At 41.6% G+C, this 19,027-nt stretch overlaps 1 protein-coding gene across 4 annotated transcripts in view; it reads right to left on the bottom strand.

The window, feature by feature from the left end:
- SUZ12 (SUZ12 polycomb repressive complex 2 subunit) overlaps positions 1 to 16,323 on the bottom strand; it is a 30,513-nt gene extending 14,190 nt beyond the window's left edge. Inside the window, exons 1-9 of one of the 4 annotated variants that reach the window (XM_083727513.1) lie at positions 15,801 to 16,323; positions 14,119 to 14,165; positions 13,971 to 14,035; positions 6,572 to 6,640; positions 4,673 to 4,722; positions 3,433 to 3,518; positions 2,555 to 2,786; positions 1,657 to 1,759; positions 72 to 177 (exon numbers count right to left, since the gene is read on the bottom strand). In XM_083727513.1, the coding sequence (XP_083583639.1) occupies positions 72 to 177; positions 1,657 to 1,759; positions 2,555 to 2,786; positions 3,433 to 3,518; positions 4,673 to 4,722; positions 6,572 to 6,640; positions 13,971 to 14,035; positions 14,119 to 14,165; positions 15,801 to 16,146 (1,104 nt within the window). In that variant the 5' untranslated portion in view covers positions 16,147 to 16,323. The remainder of the gene's footprint in view (positions 1 to 71; positions 178 to 1,656; positions 1,760 to 2,554; positions 2,787 to 3,432; positions 3,519 to 4,672; positions 4,723 to 6,571; positions 6,641 to 13,970; positions 14,036 to 14,118; positions 14,166 to 15,800) is intronic. The other 3 variants (XM_083727512.1, XM_083727515.1, XM_083727514.1) reach the window with 3 other exon arrangements.
- Positions 16,324 to 19,027: the final 2,704 nt, after the last annotated feature.

Here is a 19,027-nt window from a genome sequence, read left to right as displayed (position 1 = left end):
AGTGTTTTGAAGCTCCTCACTTTATATACACTTTTCAAGAAGACTTTTTGGCAAATGCCAATGGCACAAACCTTCCCATCCAGTATTGTCTCCCATGTTGCTCTTTTCTTGCTGACTGGGCACTCTTCCATTTCTTGCATGGCTACTTCATATTCCCCATCAAGAAGCTGCAGTCGTCTGTTGCGCAAAATATATGTAAAGAGAAATTAATTTCATTAGCTGGTATTCAATAACAAGTCATGTTAATTTGCATGAATCCATCATCCACATCACGGCTGGGCTGCACGCACACTAGGGCTTTTAAAAGTTCCCCTTCCTGTTGTAGTTGCATGTCACATACCTGCCCCAAAGCACACCTGAGCAAGGGCTTATGCGAATCCCAGCCAGTTCTCTAAATAGTCCAACGTACATGACAACTGAATACAAATATTCCTAAATCTATTTATTCCACCCCCCTCCCTGAAAATTAGCAGCATGACAATAAAGTGTATAGTTTCATTAGAACAGCAGCTGCACTTGTTCACCCAATGGAATTTATTACTTAAGTAGCAAATACCTAGTTAAACCCACCACAGGAAGCCCTTAAAAACTATGTTGATGGCACATGAATTCTAGACATCAAGTTCCAATATAATCCATGAAAGGAGAGTACAAAGACAGTGAAAGGTAGCTACTTATAGTTTAGCCAGGAACTTAAAGCTGCAAGTTTGTAACTTTTGTGAAAAATGTATAAATTCAGTATCCTAGAGTTTAATCACAATAGCACAGCCCACTTGAAGGATGAAAGCTCTACCATTTCCCATAATATTTTAAGCATTCCACCAGATCAGGACCCCAGCAGTCACATGTTTTAAAACAAACACAGACGTCAGAAATGTGTGGGGTTTATTTATTGACACTATTTTGATACTATTATGTACACATGGGGAGCTTGCATTTTAAATAGAATGGGGCAGTAGGCATGTTTCAGGCAATTCTTTTTACTATGCCACTACTAAAAATGTGAAGGCTTGGGGTGTGGAGAGAGAGAAAAACTAGGGAGAGGAATAAAATGTTCAGAACAATATATTTATTCCCCCTAAATGATTTCTAAAAACTATGCGAGAGGAAGACTTTTATGTAAGGTTATGTACTGGAGGAAATAGTTTCTGGAATACTTAATCTTCTTCTTTGTTTTACTATAATGCCAATGGTTTCTTTTATTTATTTTTTGCTTGTTCCTCATAAACTGGTGCAAATAAAAAATGTGGTGGCTTCTTATAGTAGCTCATTTGTAGCAAAATATTAAAAAAGGAAATTTGCTCATTTGTTTGAATGAACTGTTTTTAATATACCAAACATGATAATTTTATGGCTAACCAATTCATACACAATACATTTTATGCTTCTAAATTGATGGTTGACTTGTAAAGGTGGTTTAAAAGTAAATCTTGCATTTTTTCAATTTCCCCCAAAATTTCTGATTTCCTCCTATTGCTTCAAAATTTCACATCTCTAGCCATGACAAAGAATTTCTCAATGCTGTTTTGGGAAACATGAATCTCTAAAATTAGGATTTATTTTACAGAAGACATTTAAAAGATTAAAATGAAATTCACGCAGAAAATGCAAATCCAATACATGCCCTGGGAGAAGTCTCTTTTTTAAAAGTATTACCTGTTTTTATCAAATACAGTCATTTGTGCTACAAAAGTCTTCTCCCCATCTTCACGGTTGGAAGAATTGCGTTTTCTTCTAGCTGGAAGCTCCTCGTTAACATCTGCATTTAAGCACACTAAATATTATGTAAAGCTAAATATTATGTAATATTATGTAAATATTATGTAAATAAGCACACTAAATATTATGTAAAGAAAAAATATACACAAATTTTCTGGCATAGCTGTTCAGTAAGAGTCACTGAATTAGACTCAATGAGGGTTTATTTTAACAATTGTTTCAAACTTTAGACAAAGTTCTTTGTTCAACCCCTAGTAAATATTACATTATGAGAATAAGGCTCAGTTAAGAATCTTCCAAGGACATCGAAAAATCAAGTTCGATTCTACCATGAAAAAATGAATATAGAAACCCCAAAGTTAGTATTCTTGCAAGGAGTGCAGGCTTCTTGAAATTTCAGCTGTAGTGGTGGTTGTGCAATCGTGTATGCCAGTGTGACGTCCAAACAGTTCCCATGTCGATCCTTAACCTTTTAATGGGAAATTATTTACACCAGTTCCTGATGGGTGTATTTATCCATGGAATGAATAGGCATAGATGTGCTCTTCCTCTGTGCCACCCACTTCACCAGCAGAGCCTGTCTGCAGTACGTGGGGGAATTTCCATGGACACATACATCTACAGTCAAGGCAGTGGATCTGAAACCTCTAGGGTTGTCAGGAACACTTTGTCTCATCCTAAAACCACTCACCCAGAAAAACTGTTGAGTATAGGATTGGAAGTATAAAGCAATTAACGCCCACACATTCAAAAGCCTGCTTAATATTTTTCTTTTAAGCAGCTAGCTGATTTCCCCCGATTAAATGAGTAAGTTCTGGATATACTTCATGCTTACCAATGTTTTCATTAGTTTCACCATTTATCATCCCATTAAATTCTCTTCTTCCTGGACGCGTTACTCTGAATAATAATGAGTAAGACTTCACCATATGGCTGTTACTGGGTTCAAATTCGTTGCTGGAAACTGCTAGTGATGGAAAGCTGCCTGGTTTCATTTGGTTGAGGTCTGGATTCAAGGGCACCTGCTTTTTACCAGTAGGTACTTGCCTTACTGGACAACTAACATCCTGTAGACATAGAACATATTTAATACTTTTCAGTATCTGGATAAAGTGAAAATGAAATGCCTGTGAGGTTTAACGAAGACCCATTGGGGGGATGGGAAACAGTTTATAAATGATGAATATGTTACTGTAAAACTCCCTCTTCTATAGATTATTGTGTAGTCTAAATCTAGGATATGACACATATGATGAAGTTAACAAATCTGCTTAAATTGAGAGAGAAGACAGCAAGTAATCTCTTTCAACATTTATTGAATTCATTATTTTATTAGAGCAACAAAGCACAAGATTCTGTGAACCCATATTGTTTGGGGGGATTTTAAAAGCAGGGAATACAGACAAAATATTAAAATCAACTGGAAAATGATTATTACTTTTTTCTTTATGACTTGTAGTAATACTTAAATGATTGATTTCCCACCAGGGAAAATGTGGGCTATAATTAATAAATAATAATAATAATAATAGAAGCAGCAGCATTTTGGAGATCTTACAGTATTGAATTTAACTGTGCACTGTTGTATTATATTATATTTAAACGCCTTTGCAGAGTCTCGTTAATAAAGAAAATGGTTTATATATATTTTTAGGAAACTCGACTGTTAAAAGCTGCTTTCTCCTGCTATTGCTAAACCATGCCTAAACTTACCTTTCGTTTCTTGTGGCAAACTTTTATAAGCAGTACTTCCAGAGTTACAGAACTTTGTTCATTTTCTGAGTTTTGCAATGGCTTATCTAAAAAGAGCCCAAGGGGGAAAATGTTTTAAACTTCTGAAAGAGAGGTTCTACCCCAGTGCAACCCAGATACATATCTGCCAGTCTAGGTGCTGTCTTTTTGCTTTAATGAGTCACTGGCCCTTTAAACTATATAGAGAACCTTAAGCACAGGCCCTGTACTGCATTACCCAATTTGTGTGCAGGGCGGGGAGGAGGAGAGAGATCAAGGGGAGAGTTGAATGGAGAAGCGCATGTTAACTCTTAGCTGTTATCACTGGAGCCACTGCTGAAGCCCAGGGTTAATAGCCACAAGATGGGGCAAATGACAGGGCCCACTGAGGCTGATAGTGGATCCCTGATGTCCCCCCTCTTCTTTTTCAAGCTGCTGCTAGGGTGGCAGTGCTCAGCCCAGCACTATAAAGTGCCGTGTCAGGTGAGGATGAACCCACTACCAGGTCCAGAGTAATTCCAGGAAAATGAAGATTACATGCAGCTGCTTTGTCTATTCTATCAAAGCACTGGGCCTTACTTCTGCCAGCTCACCACCTTCCTAGTAACTATTTTTTGTAAAAAAGCAATTTCATTAGCTATTGGTTAGCTAATGAGAATAAATCCCATAGGACAGAGCAAGGGCTCCAACAGGGCACTGGGACCATGTCCCCCGAAAGCTGATTCCAACCCTGCAACAGCTATTCATTTTGGGGAGCAAGCAAACAGCAATTTGCAGAAAGAGGACTGTTGCCATTTTCATGGACATGTAGAGCTCAACACTTTCTGACAATTTAACACCATTCAACCAAGAGGCCAGTCTTTAATGTTGTCTGCCTGCACATGTCCCAATAAAATTACATGGGTTACAGCACTAAAATTTAAATGCATCTTGATTCTAGCTTAGATCATTTCTACTGTTATTTTTAAGTGATCTTGGTTGTTTCTCCATGATAACATATCATCCCAAAATGTTAAGTGTACTATATAAGGATATACCATTCAGCTTAGTCATAATGAAATGATTTTATAAGGACACATTTTGCGGTCTACAAGCAAACCACCAAAAATGCTATTTTACCCAGTGAAAATGCAGAGGTCTATGAACCTCAGTTACACACCAAAACATTCCTTTATCATCAGTAAACGACATTGAAAGAAAAAGTGTATGATGAAATACGTACCATTTTTATGGAAGAAACCAGTAAAGGTGAGTTGTAGATGAGCAGACAAGCTAAAATAAGGAAACAAATATTGTTTCACTCTTCAGACATTCTAGGCACATTTAAGAAATGTGAGAGAAGACGACAACAAATAATCTTTTTTAACATTTATTTTCTTAATCTAACCTGGCCTCATTCATGCAATAATTGCACCCAAATTATGTTACAACAATGCACTTCACACGTGGCTGCTTTTTTAGACAGTTTAGGAATTTCTAGAAGTATCTGGCTGGCCAATGCAGGATGTTAATCAGATGGGTCCTTCTCATGTTCTTATGAAAACATGAAACATGCCTCCCTTTAGCAACATCATGGGACAAAGCATTGGCCCAGGAATTTCCTGAAGGGACTATACCTAAGGGTCAAATCACTGTTTTTCACTCATATTTTGGATCATATCACAACTATATGATTGTGCACGTGGAATGCGTTCAAGTGCAACAATGCTTCCCTTCCTTTATTAATTGTATTAATTTATTAATTTCCTTTATTTTTATTGTGTGTCCTCTTAGGAGTTTTATGCTTAAGCAGCCTATGATTTTTTTCTTACAATAAATAATTGATAATAGGGTCACCGATTCATTAACAAGTTCAAAATAGCTTTCTTTGTTTTGTATTCAATTCAGGTTTTTAAACACGGTCATTTATACCCTATCTTTCCAAATAGTTCAAGGTGGCCAACAAAATTAACATTAAATTAAGATATGAACGATAACACATAACTAAAAACTGTACAGCAACAAAAAACAAAAAACACCTTAAGGATGGTCAACCAAGTGCACTAAAATAACTAACAAACCAAGGTTTTCCCTAAAGTGGAAGGTTTTCACATTGCGGTGGAAGACATGTCAGGTAAAGAGTGAGGTACATGTGTCTGGGAGGAAATTCCAAAGTCTGACCAAGGCCACTAAAAAGACCATCACTCTGGTCCCAGGAGCACAAAATTTCTCCTGTTAATTATCTTAATACTTGAGCAGACTCATAATGGAGAAGATGGTCCATCAAGAATCCTGGTCCCCTACCATATAAGACTTCACATGTCTTAACCAGCACTTTGAATTGGGCCCAGAAACCAACTGGAGGCCAATTCAGCTGTTCCAACAATGATGGAATTTACCCCTGGCATTCATCTCTAATTAATATCCTAGCCGTCACAGTTTATTTTTCTGAACACTCTTCAAAGGCTGCCCCATGAAGTAGTTCAAGCATGATGTGATCACCCGAGCTGGGCAAAAGCATATTCCACCACAGACCCAGGGTCAAGGCTGGGTCCAGAATTACTCCCAAAATGTGAAGCTGCAATTTCAAGAAGATACTTCCCCATCTATCAACTGATATGTTGACACTTGGGAGTCATAGAAATAATTAAATAATGATGATCAATGAACTTATTCCTATCTACAACATAGCACAGGCATTTTATGAAGGTTTTCTGGCAAGGTTTCGTCATGTTCACTAACACAAATGCAACAACAACAAGCAATCTGCAGCAACAGATGGAAAGGTGTGTTTCCGCACATGCACTACAGAATAAACCGTGATTCAACTACATAATGGAAATCAATGAAATTTCAAAAACAAATAAATTACTAGAGCTGGTTTGCATGTTTTGCCACTTTTCAGGAAGTGAATGTATGTTTTATTTCATCCACACTATAGCGCAAGTTTACCAGAGAACAAACAGACACCACACACAACACCTCCGGTAAAATTAGTTCACATGTATTTTATTATGGGAGGAGCAGAATTTCATTATACTTCCAGTCATATTTCAGTATGACTTCTACTGACATAGAAAATACATAATCCCATTTGAAACACTGTTACTGAAACATTCTCGGTAGATAAAATGAATGTTACCTTTGCAAGTCGTGTTCTCCCTGTTTTTTCTCTACTTTCGTCAGCATCCCGTCTACTCTGAATGTTTTCCTGTAATAAAAGTTGTGTTTTTTTCAAATTTCACTGATCTCCATTATGTTGTTAAGTTTTGCTTCATAAAGATTTGTTCCAATAGCTTTTTTTTAGGACCTGGAAGGGAGTCGGGTGCACCAAGTTGTGAAATACTTCACAATATGACTCAGAAAGCTAGTGTTTAGCCGCATGATGTTAATCCCTAAATATTTTGTCTTTCAATCATGACTATTTTCAAAACGTTTCAATATTTACGCTTAGCTCAAGAACACTTACAGAAGTAAAATGTACTATCACTTAAGAATCACCACAGGCATAAATAGACAAAGGTATCAGAAACTGAATTCTAGAGTTACAGAACTAGAATTCAGAAAAGCTGTTTTTGCTTTGTGGGAGCTCAGCTGAACACTAGCGACATTCCTTGTATAAAAACATTCAGGTCTGGCAGTGTGCCAGTGTCTTCATATGACAGCCCTTTACTGAATATTGGGGTATAGTACAAGGAGGACTTAGGCCAGTCATCAGCAAGTGGTTGCTAGATGCATTTCTCTAAGAAGGTAAGTGAAAAAGGTTACACAATAGTTTAGATCAGCCTGTCAAACTGAAAATAATTCACAATTGAGAAAAGCTGGTTTCTTATCAAATAGATCTTGAAATCCTATACTTGACTGCACGCACCAAGCTTTAATACTTTTATTTCTCAAGTTGTAAAAGACTGAGAAATTAAATAAGTATATATAATTGGAAGGTACTTCCCTTTCCAATTCTAAGGACAAAAATATATATATATGAGAGAACATTCATGCAACATCCATGTTAGGCTACAGTTAACCTACTTTTTAAAACAACGATAGGAAATTTCAAATAAAGTCTAAGTACATCTGTAAGGCAAAGAACAAAAGTAAAAAAAGAAAAAGGAATAGTGCAAGTTCCTTAAAGGCTTAAGCAATGCTATTTTCATTGCTTTGTAAATAATTTACTCAAACGGAAACATGAATATATATTTATACAAGACAATCCACGCCAAACTCACTCAGCCGCCTTATATTCAGAAAGCTAGTAACTGTGAACATTTTGACGTCTCTGCAGCTTAGGGCTTAAAATATATAGTTTAGTCTCTGCCCATGCAGAACTGCTGAGGTTTAGTTGTTCTTAGCACTTGAAGGCTTATGTGTGGAACCATTGTTAAATATTTGTTTATATTGGAAGTATGTTTCTGAAGCTAGACGGATGGGGCCATGTTACTGGATATGTGTAAGACAGGAAGGTGTATGGGATAGGGAAGAACACGCCAGGTAATCGGAAGCTGAGATATCACACAGGTGTCTCTCCTGATCCATCCTTCAGTCCTGGGAACTGAGGTAGCCTCGCTAGCAATCCACCAAGTCTTCAAATGTTGTGGGTGAATACAGGGTCAGTTAATAAAGAAACAAAGTTCATCCACGATTTGATTCTGGGTGAGAAAATAGACATGTTGCATACTACGAGTATCTGTTTGGAGGAAGGAAGCATAAATCCCCTATCTCTGCCCACCAGGCTGATTGATGCAACAATCTCCTGAATCAGATGAGCATGCGTGTGACCCTAGGATTCAATACCCTTTTTCAAGGAGCCTTGTCCAACACTCTGCTAGCTTCCATTGTGTGTCCTTACAACTGGATTTATAAAGACAGGATACTAAATTTATAGAATTTGTACCCCGTTCTTCAGCCAAAAAGGCTTTCAGAGCTGCTTACATGAGCAAAACAAAACACTCCCTACCCGCAGGCTTACAATCTAAACACACACACGGAGGGAAGATGGGGGAAGTGACACCAAGGGTTATCTAGTACAAAGCCCTGCTATGCGGGAATCTCAGCTAAAGCATCCTTGACAGATAGCCATCCAACCTGTGCTTTAGAACATCCAAGAAAGAAGCATCTGCCACCTTCCAAGGGGATCAGTTCCGTTGACAGCTCTTACTGTCGGAAAGCTCTTCCTGATGTTTACTCATAAATTCCTTTCTTGAATCCATTGGTTCAGGTCCCAAGCCTGCTCCGCCTTCCATGTGACAGCCCTTTCAATATCTCCTGTCTCCTCTTTTCCAGGCGAAACATCTTCAACTTCCTCAACCACTTCTAATAAGGCTTTGTTTCCAGACACTTGATAATCTTGACTGTCCTACTCTGCATGCATTCCAGCTTGTCCTTCTCAAATTGTGGACACAAGTGTGGCTGACCAAGGCAGAATAGCGCAGTACTATTACTTCCCTTCATCTGGACGCTATATTTCTGTTGATGCAACCTAAAATAGCACTGACTTTTTTTTGCTGTTGCATCACACTGTTGACTCTTTTGGTCTATTATGATCCCAATATCCTTTTCATATACAGTGGTACCTTGGGTTAAGAACTTAATTTGTTCTGGAGGTCCGTTCTTAACCTGAAGCACCACTTTAGCTAATGGCGCCTGCCGCCACAGCACAATTTCTGTTCTCATCCTGAAGCAAAGTTCTTAACCCAAGGTACTATTTTTGGGTTAGCGGAGTCTATAACCTGAAGCGTCTGTAACCTGAGGTACCACTGTATACTACTGGCAATCCAGCTGTCCCAAATTTTATATTTGTGCAGCTGGTTCTTCCTGCCTAAGTATAGAACCTTGCATTTCTCTCTACTGAAATTAATTTGGTTAATTTTGGCCCAGCTCTCCAATCTGTTAAGGTCATTTTGAATCCCAATCCAGTTTGCTCTCATCTGCAATTTTGATTAACATCCCCTCAATTCCATCATCCAAATCATTTATAAAGATGTTGTACAACAAAGGGTTCAGGACAGAACCCTGCGGCACCCTACTTGTCACTTCTCCCCAGGATGACAAGGAACATTCATGGACACTCTTTGGGTTTGGTCAGTCAAATTCACCTAAAAGTTACTTTGTCCAGTCTACGTTTTACCAGCTTCTGCACAGGAATATTATGAAGGACTTTTTCAAAAGCCTTACTGAAATCAAGGTACACTACGTCCACAGCACTCCCCTAATCCACTAAGCTGGTAACTATAAAAAAAAGAAAAATAAGATTCATCTGGCATGACTTGTTTTTGAGAAACCTATGGATGGGTTTCAGTAATCACAGCATGACAATTTAATTATCTTTTTTAGGACCTTTCCAGGCACTGCTGTCAAGCTCACCAGTCAGTAGTTACCTGGGTATTCTCTCCCCCCCCCCCCTTTTTAAGATGGGGACAATATTTGCCCACCTCCAATCTACAGGGACTTCACCTGTTCTCCAAGAATTCTCAAAGATTATAGACAGAGGTTCTGAGATTACATCCAAAAGCTCCTCCAGTAAGATCACTGTTCTTTCCCTCTCCTACAATTTTTACACAATCTATCTTCCATGCTCAAAATCTTAGATATCATCAAAAGTGTACACATCATTTATTTTGAGCAGGTTGTACCCCTCAGATTCTACATTCCAGCCATGAGTCTCATCTCACCAAGTTTCAGCAATGCTTATTGGGTCATATTTGTCATCCTAGAAGAGCTCAAGTTCTTCTTGCTTGCTTCCTGTACTTTGTACATTCGGGTAGGGACAACTAAAACCACCAGTCATTCCTCCACACATTGCTGCCCCGTCCTCCGCCACCACACATCTTTTCTTCTCTGGGGGGTGGCAGAAATCATTCTGTCCACTGTCCACTACTACCTCAATGTATTCCAAAGCCTGCAGTTGCTGTTCTTGCTCCTCAGGCTGAGAATCAGTATCTGAGGTGAGGACATGAAATTGATTTTGTAGCTCCAGAGACACAGCATGGCTCCTGACAGTCCTGGTTTTCTGCCTAAAGTTGCTGTAGCTTCTCTTCCAGCAAGGCAACTAGCTTGTACTCACTGCAGGTGCAGTTTTGCATTCTCAGGCAGGAAGACAAACATGGCACTGGTGTTGCAGGTCACTGAAGCAGCTCCCTTGCTGTCAATGTCTCTTGGTCCTACATGCACCATGAGACAGCACTGCAGGCTTCCCCCTCAAACTTCCCTCATAAACACCCTTGTTTACAAGTCCCTCCAATGCTCCAAACACATTCCTTCCTCCCTGGAACTCTCGACTTTGACTCTCTTGACTTTGTAGAATTTAAATATCGTTCCCCGCGAGGTCATTTGTTCATGTCCCCTAAAGCACCTTTGTCTTGGTTGGATCCAGCTTAAAGCACAGAACTCTCGACTTTGTGGAATTTAAGTATCATTCCCTGCGGGTCATTTGTTCGTGGCGAAGGGAAATGTGATACGTTTTGTTAATAGGAGGGTGGGTGTGTACAACTCTGCTAAGTAACCCTTTTCTCGCTAGAATCTATATGGGATCTCCTGCTTTGCACTGCCCTTTGCAAACATAAGAGCCCTGATGGATCAAACGAAAGGCCTATTGTCATGTTTCTTACAATGTCTAACCAGATGCCTGTGAGAAGTCCTGCAGTTTGCTCTAAAGCAGCTTTTCAGACCTCCCCATGCCTTATACTTTTAATTTTGCACAATGTGAGAATGTGGACAAGATTCTTGAAACTGAAAGACCCAGCATGATCTTTGTTCATCATGGCTTGTAAATGCAGCCAGAACAGGGTTTGGGTTGCAGAGGTCGTTTGACAGCACTTAAGTAATTGTGAAGACACTCTTGAAGATATCCTTGCACTTCTCTCCAATATGAATGAGTTTTGCCCAGTTTCTAATCTGCATTTTTGATTAAGATACCTGACCATGTTGTGGTGAACCAGCTCCAGCCTTTGATTTTTGGAGTCCTAAACAGTGAGGCGAGGAAACACTGACTCCTGCATGAATCTGTCCAGAAAGTCTGTTATGGGTCTCCTCTAGATTCCATAATGGGAGGCCCTCTTCCGTGTTCCCCTGCTATCTGAAGAATGGTGGGCAAGCACAAGAGTGGGTCTTCTCACCTGTGGCATCCATATTGTGAAATAGCTCTTTTACAGAGGTATGGTTTGGCCCCCATAATACATCCTGTCCTTTGGCGGGTGGTAAAGACAATTTTATTTCAGCAAGCATTCTCCTAATTTGGTCTCCCTGTTTAAACTGATGGCTTTTACAGTTTAATTCTTTGTACTTTATTATTTGTAGCTGTGAGCTGCCTTGAGAGTACACTTCAGGAAAAGACAGAATAAAAATGTTTTCAGCAACATTGTTCTTTTTGCTTCTCGCAGAACATAGTTGACAAGACCATCATTCACCTACAATTCAGATGACCTTATTTTGCAATTCTCATGGCTGCGCTTGCACATTCATATTCTTATGAATATTACACATAGTTACTAGCCCTTAACACATTTTAATAGTCATTTATGTCACACTGTCATTTATACCACATTGCTGGAAACAACCAACAGATCTCATTTACAAAAGCTTCACTGCCTGGCCTCTTGGATGCAGTTCTTTCTTACCAAATGTTTACCAGTCAACTAACTATATGCAAACATGAATTAAAGATTAAAGCTAAGAATCTAGGCCTTTTCAGAGTGAAATGTGGCATTTACCAATGCTGTCTACCAATTAGCAGCAGTAGAAACATACACAAAGGCAGCTTTTGCATATCACAGTAAGCTATGACTTACTATGTACAGGAGAATAGCAGCTATTTTGCTACTTCCCTCTTGGGATGGGAGAAAACAAATCCATGACCCCCAATTTAGTGTTACAGCCCAATTAGGAACCAGTTTATTTTGCTCAAGCTATAACTGGTATGCCAAGAAGAAACATTGGCTTATCGGTATGGTTTTCTTTAAAGAGCAAACCAAACCAAACCAAACCAAACCAAACCATGATCACTTGTTTGGACTGCTAAGCTAGTGATCACAATTTGGTTCCTCCCAATGTGGCTGAGGAGTAAAGCAAGCACAATTCATTTGAACATGGCAATCCATGGTTTATGGTTTACCATGATGTGCAAACACAGCCAATTTCATCTTTCTCCATCACACTGCAGAAATATATACTAAGTATAGATGTTGCAGTAAAAAAATATTCCTTGGCTATCTGCAGTAGCAGAAAAAGCAGGCTCCCATATTGTCGTTAAATGTAAGATATTTCTGGAAAGAAAACAGATTTAGTTTGAGGAATTCTATGAGTCCTTAAATAGCCATACTCTTTCAATACCGCAACTACATTGAAACAAAGAAATATCAAAAAAATACACCTATATGTAGCTGATGCTCCCTATCATCCGGTAGCAGCACTGACCATTACAAGTTATTTGACAAAACGTCCCAGACTCAGAACATGATCAAGACTTCATCCCTCTGTTTGCACTAACACCCTACAGCACACAAACCTAACTCCTAAATCTCCAAGAATAGATTATCCTAGATGTCCACTGACCTATACTCCACTACAGTCTTCTGACTAATTAGACCTATTTTTACATTATTTAAATCTGTTGGTTCTTGCTTTATTTTAAATGGCTTTGGAGAACAATTCATGTTAATGGGCAACAGCAATGCTATATGCCTAAGAATTAATTCCCATTGTAGTTCCCTTTTCCGTGGCAAGCATACCCCATTCCTTCAGTGTACATTTTATCGCTCTGTTTTTTTCCATCCTCTGACGTATCTTATGCGTATCTTGTTGACTCAAACAATGTTTTGCACCGCTAATTCCATTCAAGTGGAGTTACAAATTTAATCTTTATAGGTTATCTGAGATAAAAACATTACGTTGCAAGCACTCAAAGCTAAAGGCAGTTTTAATTATTTTGAAGTGTATTAGTATTTCAAGGCTCTTGATTGCTAAACCCACTGCAGAAGCTCAAAAATGAAGTTAGTTTGGATTACCATTTTTCTTTACTTTCCCACAGACATTGTCTAAAATTATTTTTCACTGAGAGGCTAAGTTTAAAAAAAATATAAAAGTATTACCCACATTGACCTGAAACATAGCATTGTGACTTAAGATGGAAGTACCACAAGCAGTAACAGCTAAATAGCAAGCACAATACAATGTTAATTACCAAACACTCCCCATTACTTATGTAGTATATACATTTTTTCTGCAATGTAATTTCATCTTTGACAGCAAACAGTTGATATTTTTCATTGCTATGCATCAGCAAAGTGAATCTCTGAAAACTACCACTTGCAAGCTCACATTGCAAACCAAACCACATGAAAATTTAAGACAAATACAAGGCTATGTTATGTGGTCATTAAGTTCATTTCCAAGTGAAGTTTACAAAAAGAATTTAGGTCCCAATTTTGGAGAAAGTTATCATTCATACTATACATAGGCAGTACCCTACTATTATCATAATCTCAGTTGCTAAAGAGGGGAGGACGCTAACATATTAAATAGCAAACATTTTTAATATGTGAAGTTACCTTTTGATATTTGTTCGAGAGTTTCTGTGGGACATATACGTGAGAGTTCTGTGCAAGAATATTGGCTGCAACAGAAAATGAAAAAAGTCAATTCAACATTGCCATGAGAGGATCAAAAAATTAAAATAAAGGATTAACAGTTACTCACAGCTATGAGATTGCGGGTGCGTAGAAATCTATATATTTGTGTTGGTTCTGTGAGAGAAAATAGAGCAGTCTTTTACAAAGCAGATAATTTGACACTTTACTAGGTTTTCCCTGCAACACATTAAATTTTTGAATACACAACATTATCCATTCATACCAAACATGTGTAGTACATAAATACCTAGACTGTAATGAAGAAAGTGGGCACTTTCAAGCAGCAACCTAGTCACTATCAGCTACAACCAAGTGACCACTACCCATCTACTACAGGGAAATATGGCAGTATATATTTGAAAATAAACACCCGCAACATACAGCAGTAGATCCAATAAGATAGATTAAAAATACTTTCGTGGAATGGAGTATTTCCAGAAGCTAATTTTGCATCCCTGACACTTGAATAACCAACAGCAGCATTATGCCCTTGGATATAATACATTCCATCTTGCTAGCAAAGTCTTGACTACTTGGCTTCTATGAAACACAAAGTTCACAAAGGAGGAGGAATATTCAGATGCTTAACCAGAGTTATGCCTGTCAGCGTACAACCCTTCAACATTTCTGAAAATATATAACTTAAGTGGAAGAAAACATCTCAAATACTTAACACACTATTTCCTTCCTAATCCAACTTTAAAATCTTACTCTGTAAAGTGTACAGATTTATCATTCACAATTTCATTTTACAAGAATCAGAAGATGTGCTTTAATTGTTCTAAGAACAACTGCTGCCCCCCCCATGTTTTTGTTAAGCTGCTGTCTTGTTAGATGAAAGTTCTAGGGGCTGAACCTTTTCACTTTAAAAACTAGTTGTTGCAATGTTTAAAAAGGGGTGGCAATTAAAACCTTTTTCTATAAATAAGGCAATTTTGCAAGGCTACCAAATAATCGGCCACATTCTTCAGACTAATTCCTGATCACAAGTTTCCTTTTCGAGTTCTCCACTCCTCCTTGACCAGCATTATCCATACCTTCAGCCTTCACCACACAATTCAAAATACCAAGTCTGCAATTTGTGCCCCAAATAGAATAACCAACCTTTTTAAGGTTCAAAACCAGAGACCAGTTCCCTAACCCTCCATACCTCCCCCCCCCCCCTTGACTTTCCTTACAGTTCATAAAACCTCAGCTTCGAAAATGATCTTTTGTGGGGCAAGGAGTCCTTCAATCGCTTAGGAAGACCAGCTTCCCAATGAGCTCTCAAGGGGTCGGGAGGGAGGGAGAGATGATGAAGACACTCGTAACAACATAGTATCAACTTACAACGCCCCCCGCGGCTCTCCCGAGCCCCGAAAGGTAATCCTACCGAGAGGCGCAATCTGACTACTCCTTAAAATCCTTCGAGGGGGAGCGTGTGTGGCACGGCCTCATTAATATAACAATTAGGCAGGGCGCGGGTTTCCCCCCACGGGCAGCCCTGGGGGCTGACAACCCTGCCAGAGGAGCAACAGCATTGCTTGCAGAGCACCCCTCCCCAACCGAAAGAAGGGGGGAACCACCTCCCGCCGAAGGACCCGCGCGCGCCAGGGGGGAAAGGAAGGCAGCCCCGCCGCCCCACAATAAGCGGCCGATCCTGCTCCCTCTCCTCCGCCCATCACGCCTCGACTCGGGCGGGAGGGGGGAGGGAGGGGAACGGTTGTTATTTTCGGACCCCCCTCCCTCCTCCCCCCCCACGAAGCTCACTCTCGAAGGCCTGCAGAAAGAGCTCGTGGTCGGCCTGGATCTGCTCCATCTTCGGCTTCTTCACCGGCGGGAGGGCCGCAGCCGAGGAGGCCGCTGCCGACGACGCCGAGGAGCCGCAGCCGCTGCCGCCCCCCGAGTAGCCGCTGCCCAGGCCTCCCACGGCGCCGCCGGACTTGCCGCCCGGCGCAGCGGCCGAGGTCGAGCCGCCGCCGAACCCGCCGCCACTGCCGCCGCCCGCGCCTCCGCCCGTGGCGGTGGCCGCGACGGCGCCTCCCCCTCCGCTAGGAGCAGCCGAGCTGGGCCCCGCGCCGCCGCCTCCTGCGCCGCCGTGCTTCTGAGGAGCCATGGTGGGAGGGGGGGAGAGGGCCCTTTCCGACGGGGCCGGGTCGCGTGGCGGGAGACGCGGGGAGCGGCGGCCCGCGAGGGCCAGGAGGCGCGGCGCGGCGGGGGAAGTGGGCAGCGCTTCGACTCCGCCAATTCGCCCCGCCGCCGATCGGTTCTCCTCAAGCGCCCTCTCTGCTCCAGCCAAACCCGACGGCGCCGCCGCCAGCCGCTCCCGCCCCCTCCGCCGAGCGCCCATTGGCCCGCGCCCTGGCGCCGCGCCGCTCCATTGGCCGGCCCAGAGCCCGCCCAGAAGTGACGGCAGAATGATTCCGCGAGAGTTTGGTTGGACCGCGCGCTTCGCCGCTGGGAGCTCGCCTCCCCCCCTCCCCCTCCTGCTTCCTTTGAACTGAATTCGCGGGAAAGCGGAGCTGCTCCTTCCTCCCCCCCCACCCGCACGCTTTCGCCGCTGCGGTGCATGACGGGAGAGGACGTGGGGTTTAGGGAACTTCTTTTAACCGACGGCTCACGTCGAGGCTCGAGGGGACTCCGAGGCGCGCGCCTGCGTTCCGTGGAACGCGCTCCCACTGGAGCCAGAATTCGAGCGCGCGGAAACAGGATGGGAAGGGGGGCGGCGCAGTCGCGCGATAGTGAGGCTACGTCCACACGTCCCGCGCAAAGTAAGGTGTCGGCTGCCATCTTGGTCTGTTCCCCTTCTGCAGCACCAGGTGCTCTCTGCAACTCCCATTAGCCCAGTGGGGGGAAACTGCCCCCCCACTAAATAAAGTAAATAAATGACAATTTGCATCGTAGATAACTACACCCCCACCCAAAAAAAATCTTGGCTATGCCCATGGCCGCAACCAAGCATATGGGGAGATGGTCATGGCCCTCTTGTTTTATACCCCTTTGCCTGGGGTGGGTGGACACAGGTGGCATTGTGGGTTAAACCCACAGTGTTAGTGCTGACCTTTAAAGCCCTAAACGGCCTCGGTCCTGTATACCTGAAGGAGCGTCTCCACCCCCATCATTCAGCCAGGACACAGATCCAGCGCCGAGGGCCTTCTGCCGGTTCCCTCATTGCGAGAAGTGAAGTTACAGGGAACCAGGCAGAGGGCCTTCTCGGTAGTGGCGCCCGCCCTGTGGAACGCCCTCCCTTCAGATGTGAAGGAAATAAGCAGCTATCTTCTCTTTAAAAGACATCTGAAGGCAGCCCTGTTTAGGGAAGTTTTTAATATTTAATGCTGTATTGTTTTTAACACTTGATTGGAAGCCGCCCAGAGTGGCTGGGGAAACTCAGCCAGATGGGGGGGGTATAAATAATAAATTATTATTATTAAACCACAGAGCCTAAGACTTGCCGATCAGAAGGTCGGCGGTTCGAATCCCCATGACAAGGTGAGCTCCCGTTGCTCAGTCCCTGCTCCTGCCAACCTAGCAGTTTGAAAGCACGTCAAAGGGCAAGTAGATAAATAGGTACCGCTTCGGCAGGAAGATAAACAGCGTTTCCGTGTGCTGCTCTGGTTCGCCAGAAGCGGCTTAGTCATGCTGGCCACATGACCCGGAAGCTGTACACCAGCTCCCTCGGCCAATAAAGCGAGATGAGCGCCGCCACCCCAGAGTCAGTCACGACTGGACCTAATGGTCAGGGGTCCCTTTACCTTTACCTGGGGTGGGCAGCCTAGGTTCAAATGGCAGGAACTACAGTACAGTATGTGTTTTTGTTAAGGGAAAGGGTGAAGGAGACTAATATTTTACTACTTATCTGCTAGGCTGACTCCTAGTGTCTGCCTCTCCCAGGTTGGCAGCTACTTCTGACACAATGTGCTTGATATTGTTGAGTGAGAACTTGCACAGGTTTTAAAGGTGAAAGGTATTCAGTTGTTCACAAACCACAGAGTGTGGCCTTCTTGAGGAGAGGTGATTCGGGTGCACTAGCTGACAGAGGAGGTGAGAACTGTTGTTAAGGCCATTTGCTTCCTTTAATGATGGTCCACAGGGGAGGGGGGAGCTCTTCAGTGAATCACAATCTGCAGACCACCCCACCACCCCTGCTTGCTTTCTTTTTTAAAGAGAGCTGCTAGCATTTGTAGAACCTAAAACACGATGTACATATTCTAATAATCCTTTTCTTTTTTAGAAATTGGGCTGCTTCCCTTTTTGGTGTTTTATTCCTGCAGACACCTGTGGTTAAATGCCGTATTTTCTTTACCTAGGTATTTTGTTAAAATGCAAACTCTTAACTCTTGTTTTGCTTTACAATGGAGCTGTTAATTTGATTGTTACTTACTGGAGGTTTTTTTATAGGTTTTGCCGTTTTTGTATATTGCTTTTTTTGTATCATCTTACTGTTATTTTGTTTCACTGTTCACCACTTGAGGATTGAAATGTTCAGTGAAGAGGATTTATCAATAATATCCATAACGGCAAAAAGTGTTTCTCTTTTCAACATCTTTGAAAGGTAACCCAGAAGGCAATTTAAAGAATAAACTTCCAGAATTACTACTGTGTGATTACCCTTGTAGCTTTGATATGCCACCTTTCCACAGGGAACTGCTGTTGAAGCAGCTAACAACAGACATCCATTCTTCAGAATTCAAAACATGGTGGGAAGAGAAACTAGTTTTGTAAAGTTTAATAAATTCAAATAATACAATATCAACAATTCAACAAACAATTCATTACTGCAGATAATCAACCCAGGCTTTATATGTAAGCACAAATAAAAATAAAAATTAATGGGCAAGCAATAAACACAGTTCAGCGTGGAAGAAGACTCTTCTCAGCATGCTTTATGCTTCAAGGTTGATTCCCTCAGCTCTCCATGGGAGAAGGGTGAAAGCAACAAGAGGGCAATGGTGGTAAATTTTATTTGCCAGCTTACCCAAAACAGCAGCATTTATAAA

Source organism: Podarcis gaigeae (genome assembly GCF_964106915.1).
Source record: "Podarcis gaigeae genome assembly, chromosome: 2".
Lineage (NCBI taxonomy): Eukaryota > Metazoa > Chordata > Lepidosauria > Squamata > Lacertidae > Podarcis > Podarcis gaigeae.
The sequence above is the reverse complement of the archived record's forward strand: the minus strand, read 5'-3'. Positions and strand labels throughout refer to the sequence as shown.